At 40.3% G+C, this 19,098-nt stretch overlaps 1 protein-coding gene across 2 annotated transcripts in view; it reads right to left on the reverse strand.

Annotated features, from left to right (window-relative positions):
• CRMP1 (collapsin response mediator protein 1) overlaps positions 1-19,098 on the reverse strand; it is a 75,050-nt gene that overhangs the window by 26,727 nt on the left and 29,225 nt on the right. For both annotated transcript variants that reach the window (XM_032791995.2, XM_032791996.2), the window contains exons 2-6: positions 15,866-15,954; positions 11,013-11,197; positions 8,338-8,502; positions 4,946-5,007; positions 3,093-3,173 (exon numbers count right to left, since the gene is read on the reverse strand). In XM_032791995.2, coding sequence (XP_032647886.1) covers positions 3,093-3,173; positions 4,946-5,007; positions 8,338-8,502; positions 11,013-11,197; positions 15,866-15,954 — 582 coding nt within the window. The remainder of the gene's footprint in view (positions 1-3,092; positions 3,174-4,945; positions 5,008-8,337; positions 8,503-11,012; positions 11,198-15,865; positions 15,955-19,098) is intronic.

The following is a 19,098-nucleotide window of genomic DNA, read 5'->3' on the forward strand; positions in this document are numbered from 1 at the left end:
AAGATACATTTATATTAAACTTCCTTTAGTGTACTGAGGGACACGTTTTCATACCGCCTCCATTTTTTGTATGTACAACTGATAGAGCCTGGAAAAAGTGAAGGAAGGATGGAAAGACTGGCCCTAAATATATTGGGCCAGATTCTTCACTGACAAACACCACATGCAACCTGCTATGGATTTCAGTGGAAGATTTGTGGCTGCAAGGCAGTACAGAATTTGGTCTATCGTGACTGCCCCATGAGAAAAATGCTATTGTCCTCCCCTAAACAGGAATCTTATGAGAGAAGAACACTCAATGCCATGAAATATTGTACTTATTAAGAAAAATATTGTACCGTACTTATTAAGGACAACCTTGTATTGTAATTCCTCCTTTGCTTACACAATATCTTTCTTCTCTCTCTCCTCCACAGTTGTATCATTATTTTCTCAACTTGTTTGACAATATCTATTTACCCTGCTCCTTCTTCCTCTGACCCTTTCAGGGGTCTTGCTTACATGATCTAAATTTTCTGTAATTCTTTTACAGTTAATCATGAAGATGCATAACTAAATGCCTTCTAACCCCACTAAAAATGCACCCCCTCGATGTTATATTACTATTTAATGTTTTGATGTTATCTCAAGAATGGATATTCCAAGTATTCATTGCTGAGTCAGCTGATGTTTGTCAGCACAATGTTGTGCCAAAGCTTACTATGAAGGGACATGTGGGCAATCCTTATGAATTCATATAAAAATCATGCAAAGGGTGTTTTTTGGAGTAAACTTTCTGATCAAAAAAAGGTGATGGATTGATCGGACCTGCAGACACAGCAAAAGCTTTCTCACATAGAGCTATTAACGCACCACAAATCCTGACCTATCTCACCCGTAGGCCTCTAATGATCAGAGTTGGCCAGATGTAATGATTCTGTAAGATAGACAAATGTCCTCTAGAGACAGAGATGAAATTACCTAACATGTTTTCATATGTAACCTAATGAATATTTGATCCCAGGTCTCTGGGGGTGAAAAGCTAACGTACTACCAACCTACTCCCACAAGAATTGATTAGATTACACACATAGATTTGCGTCTTCACTATACTGGGTGACAAATGGACAATCCATTGTGACCATATAACTAAATCCACTATACTAACCAGACTGTGTCCATGAGACACATTTGGGTTAGAAAACCAAAATATTTTGCATATATATTTAAAAATAATTTTAAATAAAATGCACTTGTCACCTACGCAGGCAGGATGCTGCAGACAATTAAAATAAATACATAATATGAAAAAAGTGGGATGACAAAGAATGGCATCATTTAAAAATAGGCTAGTCACATCCAGAAGATGGCAGAATGAAGCAGACAGAATGACAAAATTATCCACCATAAGAGGATTCAATAGTGTTAATAAACTAGGACATGAGTTTGATGAGATAAACATTTGGTTTTACACCCTGGTTAGTCATTCAAGCACCCTCCATAAGCAGCTTTCTTTCCACCACCAGTATCTTGCTGTAGAATATAACTCATGTTTTTTTAAACTTCCTTCCTCACTTCCCTACCCCTAAACTTTTGTCTATCTGCATGTTCTATGGTTTGTCTATTAGAGATGATCAAAAAAATTTATGCAACACTTTTCCATCAGAACTCATTTTAATTGAAATGTTTTATGGAAATGTGTTGATTTTGATACATTTTTTCCAAAATGTAGTGTTTCAGTACTGTAATTTTGATTCATATTGTTTTGACTTCTGTACCATACTGAAATATTGAGTTTATTATACTTATATCCATTATAATGTAATATAATAGAAAAGTTGAAAGAAAAATGTGTTTGGGGTTTGAATCACATTTTTTTTTCCATTTAGCAGGAAATTTCAGTCTTTTTGTCCCCCAAATTGGAATGATTATTTCCCCTGAAAATGTTGGGATTTCCCATGGAACAGAAATTCCACTTCTTGATCAGTTCTAATATTTATTGTAATTAGATCCATGCAGGCAAATCCCTGAGCCCATGTGAAGCTTCACTGAAGTCAATGGGACTCCACACAAACACAGGGCTCCACTGATGCATATCCCATTGTAGGATCAGGGCCTTACATTGTTAATTCTTCAAGGCAAGGGGCCATATTTTTTAAATCACTGTAATGTGTCATGTAATGTTATGACCATATATACTTTTTATTTTTTTAAGAAAATAATAATCCTGTTACTACCACCTCTTCATTTTGAGTCTATGGATGAACGCTTGGAAATCAATGAGAGTTCAGCCATTGACTTCACTATGACCAGGATTTCACCCTCCATCTGCTGTCCTACAAATCACTGCTGTGGCATCCTGTGCTACTGGGAAAGCTGTACATCGCTAAGCCATGGTTTTCTGGAGGGGCATGCTCTCGTATCTCAGAGGACATTTTAAAGGGAAACAGTATTTCAATTTTCTTAACTTGACTAATTTCCATATTCAGAGAGAGTGCCCTTTCAAGAGCATGGACTAATTTATTTTTAGTCACTTTTTAGACAGTTTTATAGGGTTGGATTTTGTTCCCTTTGTAGATGTTTATAAGGGTCTTTTCAGCAAAGAAGCACGAACAGGTCTGAGAGTAACACCATCAAATATGTTTGGGCCCATAGACTTGCCCCTCTTCCACACAATGACTTCTTCAGCAATACTGGGTAAGGCCTCCCAGTTCCTCAACTGCTCCCCAGTATCTTCACAGGATTCTTCCTGTTGCTTGTCCACCCAGCTACCACTGCTCAATTCACTGACCTAATTCTTGCATCCCCGTCTCTCCCACTGAGGCCCCTTCTTTTATTCCCTAGGCCCCACCAGGGAGCAGTCAGGGGTATCACCTTACAGCCTGCATGCTGTATCATTACACATATGGAATTCTATACTGGTATTCCCATAACCCAATGGTTTATCATTACAACAAACTAGATTCCGCATGGAAGCTTTACTAGGTAGTCTCTGTTTTCCCACCAATACTTTCTCTGATTGTTGTACTAGCAGACAAGTTTTCCTTCTCCCCTGTCACATGAAACATATTCTGTCTCTAAGGGAAACAGGAGAAGAAATTCGACTCACTCACCTGAGCTATCAAATCTCCATTTTCAGCATGGACCATGATTACAGCTCCAAGCCCTTTCAGAAAGGTAAAAGCTTCATAAAGCTGGAAGTGGTACAAAGAGGGGCATGTTACTGAATAAGAGTAATATATGTTACTTATTTCACAAACACTTCTCATATTTTAAATCATATTTTTATGTCCCCTTGCACAAGTGTTCAGCCACCACCAACCCCATATTCAGTCCCTGCTAGGACCTCTGTGGTTGCTAGCTATTCCATGTCCCCACTCTCCACATCAGCCAGTCACAGAGCACCTGCCTGTGGAGTGGTGTGGCAGCTGCACTCCTGAGAAACTATGTGCCACCTATAGGCAAAGTGTCTCCCTGAGGCAGCTATGCACCTCCTCCAACACAGGCATGTGTCTCGTGAGAGTTCTCTGGTCTGTAGTTTGAGTACATGCAGCTAACTAAATAAATAGATATAAAAAAGCTTCCATGAATGAACAAGGAATAGGACTACTAAATTAGAATACCAGTTAAGCTATGGACACTTTAGTATAGCTACAGTACCCATATGTTCCCTTAAGTATACACTTCATACATGTTTCTGTAAGTGTGGGCACAGTTTCAATCTCATGAATGTCTTTCATTTACAGCTAAAGAATTCTATTGTTTTCTCTCATGGGCTTCCATGTTAGTTGCTTTCCAACATTCAAAAATAATCACTACAAAAGAGAAGCAATGGATTCTACTCCTTACACGTGGGCTTTTCAAAAGCACCTACGGGAGTTTAGGGACTGCCACTGAAAGTCAATGGGACTTGTGCTCCTAATGCTTGTAAGCACTTTTGAAAACCTCACCCTCCATTTTCTGTATTTGGTCTCACTAAGTAATATCGGGAGCCCAGTTTTCAAACTTGGGCACCTAAACTTAAGGTATCCAGTCTTCAGCTGAGTTACTCAAGCAACTACTCAATGGGCTTGGGGCACGTGAGCACTGATTTGAGCATCCAAATGTGGAAACGGGCACTCTGCTTTAGCCATTCAAGTTTGAATATTGGATCCCTTGGCCCCTTCTCCACCTTTTCTTAATATGTTTTGCTGTAATTAATTCCATCACGAAGTTGGACTTGGCATGCACCTCTTCTCAAGAGGATGCTGTTACATTAGAAAGTTCAATGAAAACTACATGAATTGGAGGTGTAACAACAGTTGTTTAAGAGAAAAGGAAACAGCTCTGGAAATAAGTGGGAATGAAGCATTTCCTCAACTGAACAAACAAACATTATTATTACTAACAGATGCCATTATCCAATTACAATGATCTGCTGTCTGTGAATTAGAAAGCTGAAGAGGCTGGATCTATAACAAGTGCTATACAAACAAGCTCATTGTAAGCTCCAACTCCAACAACTGAATATGGAAACATGCTTTCTCAAAGAACATGCTTTAGCAATTTGCTGTGAGTGAGAAACACGTGGGATTTCAAAACTATGTCACTTTTAATATTGCCACTAGTGTATCATCTTTTTCCCCCCCGACTCAGACTGAATGTTCCAAAGCCAACAGGTGAGGATATAAATCCAGGGCAAAATCTTGAGGGGTATCTGCTACTTCCACTGAGCCTGATACCGTGAAACACTAGTCACCTCTTTGCAAGGTGCTGAGTGCCATGTGCTCTCAAGAGCCTCCATGGAAAATACAGATGCTCAGCATCTCTCAGGCTTTGGCCTCCAGAGAGACAAATTTCATATGTATGCATTTTCTCAAGTTCAGTTCAAAAGCAGCATGACTGTCTCAGGTAGCTCTAAACTTCTTAACTAATCAACTCAAAGGAGTTTATGTATCACAACAATGATAAGCATGCTGAAGAATACCTGACTGTCGGACATTTGGTAGAGATCTTTATAGGCCATGTAGACTTGAAAAGAATTAACACCTATTCAAAGATAAAGCACAAGAGAGTTGCAATGTTAAGTAGATTCTTAAAGTATTTTTGAATGTCTGTTTTAGAGGAAAAGATTATTCAGGAAAACTGACACAGGATATTCACCTTGATTAAGTGAAGACCCCTTTTGCTGGGCCCCAATGTACAGTTACTGCCCACCTCCCATTCCAGACTAGATCTGGAGCAAGCCAACCACCATTGCAATTGAGATATATATGAGATATACATGTGTGACCAAAGAGATACATTAAGCCTGCCAAGGCGGAACCAACAGTCATTTCTTATCCAAGGGAACCCAACCAAAGATTAATTATAATCCTGTGTGAACATTCTCTGGACAGACAGGCTAAAAGATATACTCCTAACCAAGTAATGCAAATTCTCTGTTGCTACTTTCCTTTTTCTGTCTTAGGGCCATACTCTGACCCATTGGCATCAGTATGTGTTTTGACCCTGTTTAAGTCAATGTTCCCCCTGAAATCAATACAATACTGTTTTCAGCTGAAAACAGATATGACTTAAGCTTCACTTTTCAGTTAGTGGATTGCCCGTATATCGATGCTCAGAGACCAAGGTGCAGATTGGTAATGTAGCAGCCATCTGGCTATGTGGCCATACAGGTCAGTGATTCTCCCTCAGCTGGTGTACATTGACCTAGTCAATGGAACTACATGGATTTACACCAGCTGAGGATCTGGCCCATTACTTATAAACCTAACTATTTAAACAAATACTTTCTAAAATGTGCCTGATGCCTTCTCTCATAAGACCCGGCAAAGTCTCATCACATGTTATGAAAGTACCATTTATGTCATGCTTATGAAATCCTGAAGACAGTCAAAGAAATGGGTGGAGCAATCTGTGGATCCACTTGGCCATTATAATACTCTCCTATGTGATTTCTTTACATCATATGTGAGAGCCAAATAGATTCATGGGTTATGTAGATTGGCTGCTGAAATGGTTGCAAGTCAGAGGAAGTTGTCTGCACCTTTATGAACAGTTGCTCCTGCAAAATTTCCAAGCTCTCTAAAGCCAAAACCTCTTTGAATGAGCACTCTATTGATTTAGAACTGATTAACTGTCCAACTATGACAGGCCAATCTCATCAGCAGCTCTGCAAGCTCCCTGGCGGTGCCTCCTGAGGGCACATTAGACAAACTCCAAGTTGAAATGTGATGACTAAGCATTGCTTCTTAACTAACCTGGGATCACTTTGTCAATGAATGTAAAATAAATAATAAGGTCTAGATCAGGGGTAGACAACCTATGGCACGCGTGCCAAAGGCGGCACACAAGCTGATTTTCAGCGGCACTCACACTGCCCGAGTCCTGGCCACTAGTGTAGGGGGCTCTGCATTTTAATTTAATTTTAAATGAAGCTTCTTAAACATTTTAAAAACCTTATTTACTTACATACAACAATAGTTTAGTTATATATTATAGACTTAGAGAAAGAGACCTTCTAAAAACGTTAAAATGTATTACTGGCACGCGAAACCTTAAATTAGAGTGAATAAATGAAGACTCGGCACACTACTTCTGAAAAGTTCCGACCCCCGGTCTAGATCCTCAATTGATGTCAATGGAGCAATGAAGATTCACATCAAGACAATTTATACCAGCTGAGAATCTGGCTTAGCTGTTTCCAGTTTTCAGCAGATATTCTATATTAATTTTTAAAGCTCCTGCCATGTTGAAAAAAGTATATTATTTTATTTGTGCTTTACCTCCATGTCTCCTATCACAGTTAAGTAATTCACACTGACCGAGACACACTACAATATCAGTGAGAACGAAAGTGACCTCCAAATGCTACACCTCTCAAGCAATCCACTTAGGACCCCATAAAACATTCTGCTTTCCGGACCAATGAACAGATTCTTTCTTAAAGTAAATGCTAGGTCATATTTGAATTGAAAACTCAAATTTCTATACTGGGAGCAAACTATTAACCCAGTTGTCTGCACCCGGCTCTTAATGTAAGCCCTCAAGTACATACTAGAGCCATCTCTGAGCCAGCTCCGGAAAATAACAGCTAGCCTTTGATACAAGCTGCAGTACACTTGCTTCATAGTAAATCCAGCTGAAACTAGATTTAAAGATGATAGCAGGGGCAGAGGACTGATTTGGCACTGTCAACAATGGCAAATGCAGTCAGCCTTTAAAATCAGCCCTGTTATAAAAAGCATTGTAAAATTAGCTACTTTTTGCTCAAATTGTACATAATCCTGAAGATTAAAGACTCTGTAGGTTGATAGAATATTTTGCGGCCTAAAATCTGGTTACACAGCAGGTGTACTGTTACAGTAGTGCTGCTCAGGATGAAAGCTCCTATATTACTCCATCTATGTGGTTTCTGACTGAAAAACTGTCTACACAGAAAACAAGCTCTGCTTTGTTTGTATAGTTATACAGTACAGTTCTTTTTAAATAGAGCTTCTCAGATTTGTCCAACATAACCCTCTACAAAAGGACATTGCATGTATGTATTTGGCTTTCTGACACACAAGAGTCAGCATATGTAGTCCAGATTATACTTTTAGCAATAAATACCTACTTGGTACCCAGAAACTCTAAGTGCACATGAACAAATGGGTAATGAACTATGTAAATGTGTGTTTTGTGGGCACAACTTAGGCACCTAGACCAAGAATTTTTTTAAAAGTGTCTAAAGTTATGAAAATCAGGTCAGTTATTTCAGAGCATAAGTATTGGGTCTCCACTATCTTCCAGTGGGAGCTGCTGAGTGGTCAGCAGTTCTGAAAATCAGGTCACTACTGCAGATGCCTAAATGTGGATTCAGAATCCTAACTTTAGGATCCAAGTTTTGAAAATCTTGGCCTTAATTTTGAAAATTAGCCATATATTTCCAAATCTTATTTCAAACAGGTGAAGTGCCATGTGGCATTGTTGTTCAAAGATGTATAGCCTATGACGACTGTCCAATCACTCAAGGTTGGTCTCCTAATTTTGTTATCTTAATATAAGGCCTGCCTTGCACTTTGCACAGAGTTATTTCCATCTGTCAAGTGCTACCATTTTTATCAGATAACATTTTCCCCTTGCTGATCTGAATTCTCCTCATCTGTACTGGCATATCTCTACTGCCTTTAATGGAGTTACTCCTGATTAACAGCTGTGCATGGAGTTTCAGGCCCACTTTTCACACGGGTAAATGAATGCAAGGTTTCATGGCCAGGATATCTAATACCTATATGCCTCTTTTGTGGGAAATAACAGGACTGTCTGGAGTACTTCAGAATTGAGCATTTGTACATTGCTTTGAGAAAATGAAAACATTTTATTTTCATAGCTAACCTTTATCTTGCACCAGGATATCCAGCTCTTCTCGGATCCCATCATACCAGCTAGTGATATCCACATGGAGAGAGTAATCACAACAGGATTTGGTGTCAGCTGCCTCATGCCACTTTTCAAATGCAGTCAATAAACTCGCCCCAGCTTCAGGGAGCACATGATCAACTGAAATATAGATGAAGCACCTGTTACACAAATTGCATATATTTCCTATTCTGCAGTTTCAGTAATTATCTACAGTGAACCTGCAACAAAGCAGGATTTTTATTAGCACAGTGTAAATTGCAGGATGTGGGACAGATACAGACCTCTCAACTATTCCAGCTTTTGCAGAATATTCTGCATCGAAGCTGAATCTTGCAACCTGTATTGCTATATCATCAAGTCAGGAAATGTTCCCCAGACATATATATATATATGAGAGAGATCTAAATACCCTATAGCTTAGTGAAGGTGCACGGAGCTGGTATGCAGGAGATCATGAATTCTGATCTCTACTGACTGCCATTTACATTCCTATGCACTTCATAATTCTCATTATTGACCAAGGCTTTATATCCTTTTCTAGAAGGTTGTCATGAATTAGCCCATTCCCCTTTACCAATACATTAATGAAGAGCTTTTCAAGCAGCATTGGGAACAGAACCCAGGGCTCCAAAATATAAGATTCAAGTCTTAACCACTCAGTCACACTGGCTTTCAGAATCAGCATGATAATGATATGATGCATGTAGAATTACTCATGTTTTCAGGGTTGGGTTCTACTTGAATAATGAAAACACAGCAAGGTGTACTGTATCTTAACACATACAAACCTTATGGTGTATTACTGCACGTATAGAATGGAGCCTTTTACTGGGCATTTTTCAATTTTGAAAAAAGGAAAAGCACATTAAGAAACTTCACGTTATTAATAAAGTAGCGTAATCCTTAAACAGTCCTAGCAGCTACATTAAATAAACAAAATAACTTCCAAAAGGAAAAGTACAGCTATTTAACTATTATCCAGAAATAAATCTGTTTTAACCCCTTCATTGATGCAAATGTACTGAATATAGCTGGCAGGTCCCACCTCATGTTCTTGATGCATTTGAACTTTCCATTGATTACAATAGAACAGCCATTTAAAACATCTACACAAACATGTACAGTGGAGTCCAGCAGAGAGACAGTTAGGAGAATGCTGTTCTGCCATCTTTACTGTACAATATTATCCACCTGCTTAAAAGGGAATCTGCTTTTCCAATCCAGAGAGGATGGATATAAAAACGTATTTAGACTTTCTAAATAGGCTAAAAGATATGAGAGCACTTAACTGAAGAAAAATATACTAAAAAGCAATTCTTTCCACTATTAAAAAACAATAATGTATTATGTGCCCATTTCCATGGCCTTTTGCTGCATGACATACATTCAAAGCAAAGTATCATCCAGCAAAACTAGCCATCCCCCACCAACCACTCCGAACTCGAAGGGAGCAAAACTCTGTGGGGCAGCACAAGACAGCTTTGGCAATTTACCGCAGTTGAGGATCTACCCCACATAATTTTAGTCCAGTGCCATGCAAATGCTAGGCAGAAAAGGACGAGTTTAACAGCCAGGAACCCCTTACCAGAACATCCTGCTTCCAGGATGTAGCTGTAAGCAGGCTTCACACCTCCCTGGTCTCATATCTGATTTCTTATACCACCATTTTATTATTTTCAAAATTTTTACCGGTATCTGATATTACACTGTAAGCACAACAGTTTATTAGAATTGTTGCTTTGCATTGTTACTGCACTGTATAAACTGATAAAAAATAAAATCAGTGATAGCAAGTATAGTAAATCTCATGCTTGTTATGGGAAAGAAATCCAGGATACACTTGTAGAGCTGGCTTGACATAAATAACTTCCCAATCATGCCCACTAAGAAATAAGGCAAGGCGAATGGATAGTTAAGTTGTATATAGGGGCTTGAAAATCAATAAGCTGGAGTCAGGATGTCTGTGCTAGCTAACATAAGCAGCTACACCCTAACGTTAGGGACAATTGACGAAATAAATCTCAAATTAAAGTACAAGTTCCCACATGAACAGCACATGGAGAGAGCATGCTGGATTGGTTCCTGCAAAGTAACCAAGCCAACCCAAAAATGTGTGATGTAATGTATAGCAAATGCAATGGAATCTGCAAATGTATATAAAGGAAGAGTTTTTCTCTGTAACTTTAGATGTGTGGTATGCTCTATACTCACCTCCTACGCTTGAGTCTGATCAACTCAACATAGCTTTGCTGTTTGCCAGATAAAGGAAAGTAACTGACAAAATCTGGAGTCGAACTGAGTGTTTTAGTTCTCAGAGAACTGGATGAAATGTTCTCCCAGAAGCAGATATGGTGCTCTGGGTAGAAAAAGTTTCAGAGGGAATCCCAACAACACTACCCTAGGTGCAGCTGCTTTTTCTAAGAGTAACCTCATTTTCTGTTGATCCTGGTAAAGTTGTTTACTGTAATCAGTGGAGATTCCACCTCACAAGATCCAGACATTGATCTGATCTTAAATGACTTCTGAAAACAGATGTGTAGAATATATACACAGATAAACCCAGTGAACATCATGTGAACTGAAAACAGCAGGTTGCGCTCAGCCCCTAGACAGTTAGATTTGAGAAGTGAGAGTGTTTTAGTACTTACTGATCATCGTGGTACCGCCTGCTAGAGCTGCTTTTGTGCCTTGATAGAAGTCATCAACAGCGGTCATTCCTTGGTAGGGCTTTTGTAGGTAAGTATTGACATCGATTCCCCCGGGGATAACCATACGTCCATTAGCCTCAATGGTCTTTACTCCACCAGGAACAATCAAATTCTCTCCTATTTGTCTAAACAGCAGGAAAAGCACAAGGAAATTCACAGATAACAACTAAAACAAGACAGAATCAAGGCTGAGAATGCATATCAGTAATTTTGTATTATTAATATTTTTATTACCATATATTACAGGGAAGTTGCAATTATTTCAAAACCAAACACTATAAACCCAAGACATTCAAAACTAAGCTTGAACTTAAAAGAAATTCAATTCATTTTAAGGTATGAAAATGCACAGTTAGAGAACCGAAACAAACTAGAGTCACAGTTTCTTCAAACTTCTCCTATAGTTAAAACTCAATCTTGTGCATAGGCTATATTTTAATATATATGAATTAAAAGGTCTTGTAATTCCCCTTGTAATTCTTCATAACTGAAAGCTTCTTCTTCAGTAGAAATCTCAACCCTGTCTTACAGTGACACCATGCAAAATCCATACAATCATGGGGAAGGCATTTTAGTGTTTGTGGACTCCACTTAGATTAAAATTGATTTTTAAAAACGTGTTACATTTCAAAAATTGTTAATCCCTCCTGGGGTCACGACAGGGCAAAGTTAAGGTTCTATGGGAACCACAAACCTGCATTTCCACACCTCAGCTTGCTTGGATTTGTTTTTTGGTTAACATTAACTGTGAACTTCCTGGGCTTGTACGACTTTGTTTTAGGATAATTACCACACCCCTGTAATGTAGTTTCCCCTAAATTACTGATACATACTCTTAGCCCTAATTCCCTTTCAATATAGATTTTCTGTGGGATAAGGTAATATTTACGTGCATGTATATATGTACTCATCCCAGACACATACAGATCCTGAGTTTATTTTGTGCAACATTAAAACGCAAAAGCTACCCATGAAGTGAAACTTGGCAACTGTTTAACAGCCTGTAGCAACAATTTAGGATGGGAAATGAGTATAACTATTAATTATACCCAGGGGAAACTACTAGTATCACTCAAACTGGAATTTGGCCAAACAACTAGAGTTAAAAAAGAACCACAGGAGACCAACAGGTCATTTTTACATCTCATCCAAAGGACTCCACATCCAACAGCACTGTGTCCCATACTACACTGGGGCACAGGTCTCAGTTCTAGGCCTGGTCTACACTACGCTGTTAAACCAATTTTAACAGCGTTAAATCGATTTAATGCTGCACCCGTCCACACTACACTGCTCTTTATATCGATTTAAAGGGCTCTTTAAATCGATTTCTGTACTTCTACAAAACGAGAGGAGTAACACTAAAATCGATATTACTATATAGGATTAGGGTTAGTGTGGACGCAAATCGACGTTATTGGCCTCATTATTTTACAGTAGCTACCCACAGTGCACCGCTCCAGAAATCGACGCTAGCCTCAGACCATGGATGCACACCACCGAATTAATGTGCCTAGTATGGACGTGCACAATCGACTTTATAATATCTGTTTTATAAAATCTGTTTAAGCTAATTTGAATTTATCCTGTAGTGTAGACGTAGCCCTAGTCTAAGGGAAGAGCACCAGTTTCTGAATTAACCACACTGCTTCCTGCAATATCTGGAATTTTGCTCAAAGTCTCCTTTCTAAGCACTAACCAAGCTTAGCTAGTGAGATCTGATGCTAGCTTAGCTTGAGGCCATATAGCTGTGTGTGTAAATGCCCAATAGTCACACAAATGTTGCATTACACTGGGAGGTACGCTGTAATATGTTCACAACTATGATAAATATCAATATGTAGCTAATTACAGAGTGAAAAATAGGTAGGGAATTAGAACAGATGCATGAATGCAAGCAGACCAGCACAACAGGTTACACAAAAGGGACTTAAGATGCTTCGGAATTCTTCAAATTTGAATTGCAAAGAAATATCACAAGGTACTCAACAAATGAAAACAGAGGGAAGATAATCAGCTTGTTTAAATCAGCATTTCTCCATTGCTGGCACTGGAACTAGGTTAATTTACACCAGATGATCATTCGTCCCTAACATTATAATCAGAGCTACATTGCTTTCTCTGTGCAGTGTTTGTATGGCAAAGAGATTTGAGAATGGAAAAAAGAACTAAGATTCATCTCCTTTAAATTCTACTTTGAAACAAAAAAAACATTCCAAAGACTACCTGTGAAAACTGTGAAAAACAAGAAAAACTAAAAAATAAAAGTAAGCTGGTTTTATTTCCCCCATAAAAATATCATCTTTTCAGACCCTGGTTCAACAAAGGACTGAAGCACATGCTTTGCTGAAAAAGGATGGGCTTTGGGATGTGCTTAAAGTTAAGCATTTAAACACATGCTTAAGTCCCGCTGAAGTCCAAGAGTGTTATGCATGTGTAGAAGTGCTTTGCTGAACCAGGGCCTGAGCCATTCTCACTCCACTGCAGAGCACCAGCTTCCTCAACATTGCTGCACTCCATTACTGTATGTTGAAGTGAAAGGATTTCACTACATTTGGCTGGGGCGGATAGCAAGGTGGTTTCTCACTTCTAGTGTTGCCACCCAGGTTAAGCCTGCTGGAAGAAGGCTGATCCTCAGGGGCACTGCTCAGTGGCTTTTATTCTGTTTCTCTAGAATGCTGAGCAAGAGGTGGTGTGTCAGGCTCCTTGGACAGTTCATTTTGGAATAATATTTGTATGCTAATGAGAAAGTGGGGTCATTTAGTTGCTGCTTACAAGTGAGAGAGAAAGTGAATGATGCTGACAGTTGTATTCAGCTACCATGCAAATGCCCCCAGACACCATTTGATGCACCAGTAATCATTAGCACCTTACAAGATTCACCCTCTCAAACAGATGTCATGATCTATAAGTTCCTGTGAACAAAGCAAGTTGACTAGGGCATAATGTAGAGGCCCTAATCCAGAATCCACTTACTCACATGCTTAAATTTATGCACATGAGAAATCCTCATTGAGCTCAGTGTGGTTACCCAGATTTGTAAACAAAGAACAAAGGGTGCACCTAAGTCCCATTTTTAGGAGCCCAAGTCCTGTTATTAGGCACCACTGCCATCCACAAAACACCCACATGGCTGCTGCCTAACCCTGTAGGTGCCTACATTTTTTTCCTCTGGGTATAGAGCCTCACTCTAGGCAGCCTCTCTCTAGGCCTGAGCATGTGCACTCATGATAACCACTCAGAGGCTTATCTCCCACTTAAGCCCCACAGTGATTCACAGACTGGGGGAGACTAGTGTTTGGCTGCCCAAGTCATGCACATGGCTGCAATCCTGTAAGCAGCTTCCGAGCATGCCTACTGGATTAGGCCCCTCAGACAAGTCAACACAGAACAGCTACAGGAGAAAGGCCTCCCTTTTAATCATTAACCCAGTGGTTAGGATACTCACTCAGGATCTGGGAGACCCCTGATTCAAGCCCCCACCCCTTGACGGGGAGAAAGGATATGAACAGGAATCTGCCACCTCTTAGCTGAGTGCCCTAGGCACATGGCAATAGAATCGTTCTAAGTGGTTCTGTGGCCTACATCATATTTAAGAATGCCATTGTTTAATTAAAATGGAACAACTTCAGCAGGAGAGATTGAGGGAGGCCCACATCCAAATACTCCATAGCCTCATAGTTGGGGCACTTACCTGAAAGGTGGCAGAGCCCTGTTCAAATGCTTTCTCTCCTACGAAGGAGCAGGGACATGAACCAAGGATTTCCCACATCCTGGGTAAGTACCCTACCACTGAGCTAAAGACTATAAGGGACATCCTTGTCCTCCTCCCCTCCCCCCAGCTGTTTTGTTGAATGTCCCACATGCATCTTAGGTGGCCAAGCTCTTATCTTCCCTTAATTTGTGGATCACTAGCAGAGCTAGGCACTTCCCTGCAGCCCAGACTTAGGCACTTATCTCCCTGAGAGGGGCAGGGCTTAGCACATACCTCTCTGGTGGGTATCTCCCACTGGCGCCGGGACACTTTGTTTACTTAGGTTTACCTCCGTGCCTGCGGATGCTCAAGGTAAACAAGCCATCTCGGCCCACCAGCGGTTTATCCTGGTGTCCCGGGAGCCAAAGTTTGCTGATCTCTGAATTATAGGATTGGCTTATGAATGGGTTATAAAAAATTTCCATTTTTACTTATCCATCTTGGGGGGGTCGGTTTATAAACAAACTGGTTTATGATTGAGTATATACGGTATATTCAGTGCACAAGCAGCGCTGTACACAATGTTAGTGTACACGAGAGCAGCAGTATATGTACATGGGATGCACAGTAGCGGTTCTGAGTGAGAAAAAGTGCCCATGTAGGTGCTCAGTATCCACATACAGCACAAAATGGCACCAATATCAGCAAGTGAAAATAGCTGTAACAAGCACCCCACAGCACATTAAGCCAGTAACCAATCATCTTCGCCTGGGACCTCTTGCACTAGCTGCACCCGACAGCTTGGCTGAGCCTGTGCTACTACCTGCGCTGCACAGGCTTTGGCATAGACTATGTCCTGTCAGAAGTAACTGAGAATGGACCCATTGCAGGTGTAAAGAACTCCAGTCACACTGACTGACAGAATCTTCTACCTGTCTGACACTAGCAAAGATGAAAAGCAGATTTTTATAATAAATAAAATATTCCTCTACAACATTCAACATTAACAGGCATCCACAGAGATGTGCAGGCTGCAGGAGTCAAGCTCACTATCATGATTAATATGCATGCAAAAATGTTCAGTATTTTAAAAACCAACTTTATAAGTCCATCTTCCAGGTATATGTCTGCATAGAAGGAGTAGTCATCATTGATAATTCTTCCACCTTTAATGAGCAGTCGATCACTCTGAGGGAAAAGAAAGAAGAAACATTTATGAAGTAAACAAAAATGGAATCAAGTCAAATAGCACAAACCTAACCTTTATACCATGGACTCATTAACAGCAGAAGTGCCAGGAATGCTAGTTCGTACCAGGGGTGGCCAAACTTACTGGCCCTCCAAGCCGCATATGACAATCTTCAGAAGTTCAAGAGCCAGGGCACATCTGCTTCAGCCCTGCTCTTGCTGAAGTCCCAAGCTGTGTTTTCTGTAAGCTGCATGCTTGGGCAGCCGCTCAGCTGATTAGCAGAGCCGCACACATCCAGCAGCATGTGTTCAGGTTCCCGCCCACACTCCCGCTGCTTGGCAGCCACGTTGCTCCTGCAGCTGCTCCTGGGACCCTCCTGCTGGCTGTGCAGAGTGGGGGAATGGAGGAGAAAAGGAGGGTGCTGCTATCAAGGTGTCCCCCTCTCCTAGTCCCTGTACCCCATCTCCACAGAGCAGGGTAGAGGGGACAGGGCTCATCAGGACTTGGAGTAGCCCTGAGGTCTGAACAAGCCTTCTGGTGAGTGCCTTAAAGAGACAGTGCATGGTCTCTCAGAGACTTCCCCAGCAGCCAGCACACACAATCTCTGTCTCTCACACGCACACATACCAATCTCTGCAGAGCAGGGGTGGGGAGACACGTTTCAGGAGGAGGAGAGCTTTCAGTGAGTGCCCTAAAGAGTCACCTAGCATCTCTCAGAAACTTCCCCAGCAGCCAACACACACAGTCTGTATCTGTCACACACACACACAGTGTCACACACAGAGTGTCTGTGTGTCGCGCTCACCTACACACAGCGTCCATGTCGCACACCTCCCAACACTGTTGTTGTTGTTGTTACTTCTTGGAACTTCCTGCAATGCCCATATATTCCCTGTAATTTTATTCTTTCAAAGTGTGTTATTTTAGTTTTTTGACTGGTCTATGCATTTCATAATTTTTATCTCTCTCTTACACTTCTTTGAGTAGTGAGTTCTAAAATGCCTAACTTGTCCTGGCTGGAGTAATTATCCCAACTTTTAAAAAATATATATTGTATCTAGGTTTTTTGTTTCTACTGGCAACACACATCCACACATTACCTTGATGTACATAACAAAATTTATTGCGCACATAGGTGGAACATTGATTGAATTCCATCTTGTTGAATTCAGACCAATTTATCAAGGTTGTTTTGAATTCTAATCCTGTCTTCCAGAGTGCTTGCAATCCTTCCCAGTTTGGGGTCATCTGCAAGTTTTATAAGCATACTCTCCACTCCATTACCCAAGCTATTAATGAAAATATTGAATTTTACTGGACTTAGGACTGATCCTAGTAGAACCTCATTAGATATGGCCTTCCATTTTCACAGAGAATCATTGATAACTACTCTGAGTATCAGAAGGGTAGCCATTTTAGCCGGATCTGTAAAAGCAGCAAAAGTCCTGTGGCACCTTATAGACTAACCGATGAATTGGAGCATGAGCTTTCGTGGGTTAATACCCACTTCGTCGGATGCATTCACCCATGAAAGCTCATGCTCAAATATGTCGGTTAGTCTATAAGGTGCCACAGGACTCGTTGCTGCTTTTACTCTTTGAGTAGAGTCTTTCAACTAGGTATTCATCCACTTTATAGTAACCTATTAATCTAGACCATATTTCCCTAGTTTTCTTATGATAATGTATTCTGAGACTGGGTCAAAAGCCTTTCTAAAATTAAGCTGTATCACATCTACTGCTTTCCCCCTATCCACTAGACCAGTAACCCTGTCAAAGAAAGAAGCTAGGTTGCTTTGGCATGATCTGTTCTGGACAAATCCATGCTAGCTATTCCTTATAATCCTATTATCCTGTAGGTGCTTAGAAACGGATTGTTTAATAATTTGATCCAGTATCTTTCCAAGTACTGACGTTAGGCTGACAGGTCTATAATTCCCCAGGGTCCTTCTTGTTCCCTTTTTTAAAAAATAGGCACTATGTTTTCCCTTGTTCAGTCCTCTGGCACCTCATCTGTCCTCTACAAATTCTAAAAGATAATTGCTAATGGTTCCAAGATTGCTTCAGCTAGTTCCTTAAATACCTTAGGATGAATTTCATCAGGCCCTGCTGACATGAATACATCCCACTAGCTAAATATTCTTTAACCTGTTCTTTCCCTACTTGTGTTGAGTATCTAGTCACCATTAACCTTTTTAGTTTAGGCTGAAGCAAAATGGGCAGTAAACACATCAAGCTTCTTGATGCAGTAGTTAGCTCTCCTTCTTGCTAAGTAGAAGACCTACACTTTCCTTCCTCTTTCTCTTGGTCCTAATGTATTTAAAGAACCTCTTCTTATTGTCTTTGATGTCTTTTGCTAAGTATAACTCATTTTGTGCCTTAGTCTGTCTGATTTTGTCCCCATATGTGTGTGCTATTCTTTTGTATTCGTCTTCAGCAATTTGTCCATGTTTCCACATTTTGTAGGATTCCTCTTTGATTTTCAGGTCATTAAAGAGTTCCTGGTAGAGCATCTTTCCTTCACATTGGGATAGTTTGCAGTGGTGCCTTTAATATTGTCTCCTTGAGAAACTGCCAGCTCTCCTGAAATCCTTTTTCCCTTAGATTTTCTTCTAATGGGACCTTACCTATTTGCTCTCAGAGTTTGCTAAAATCTGCTTTTTTGAAGTCCAATTGTCCTTGTTTTGCCACTCTCTGTTTTCTTTCCTTAGAATCATGAAATCTATCATTTCATGATCACTTTCAAACAAACTGTCTTTCACTTTCAGATTCCCACCCAATTCCTTCTGAAGCTCAGAATCGAGTCTAAAATGGCTGTCCGCCTGCTTACTTCTCCACTTTTTGAAATACTAAAGTTCCCAATGCATTCCAAGAATTTATTGGAAATTTTGTTTTGCCATATTACTTTTCCAGCATATGTCTTTTCTAACCTTGATGTCACCCATTGACATACAGCCCAGATGGACAATGGACTAAAATTTGCAGAGAATCCTGTGGCACCTTATAGACTAACAGACGTTTTGGAGCGTGAGCTTTCGTGGGTGAATACCCACTTCAGACGCAGGTAGTGGAAATTTCCAGGGGCAGGTATATATATGCTAGCAAGCAAGCTAGAGATAATGAGGTTAGTTCAGTCAGGGAGGG

This window comes from Chelonoidis abingdonii, chromosome 5 (assembly GCF_003597395.2).
Source record: "Chelonoidis abingdonii isolate Lonesome George chromosome 5, CheloAbing_2.0, whole genome shotgun sequence".
In the NCBI taxonomy this organism is placed as follows: domain Eukaryota; kingdom Metazoa; phylum Chordata; order Testudines; family Testudinidae; genus Chelonoidis; species Chelonoidis abingdonii.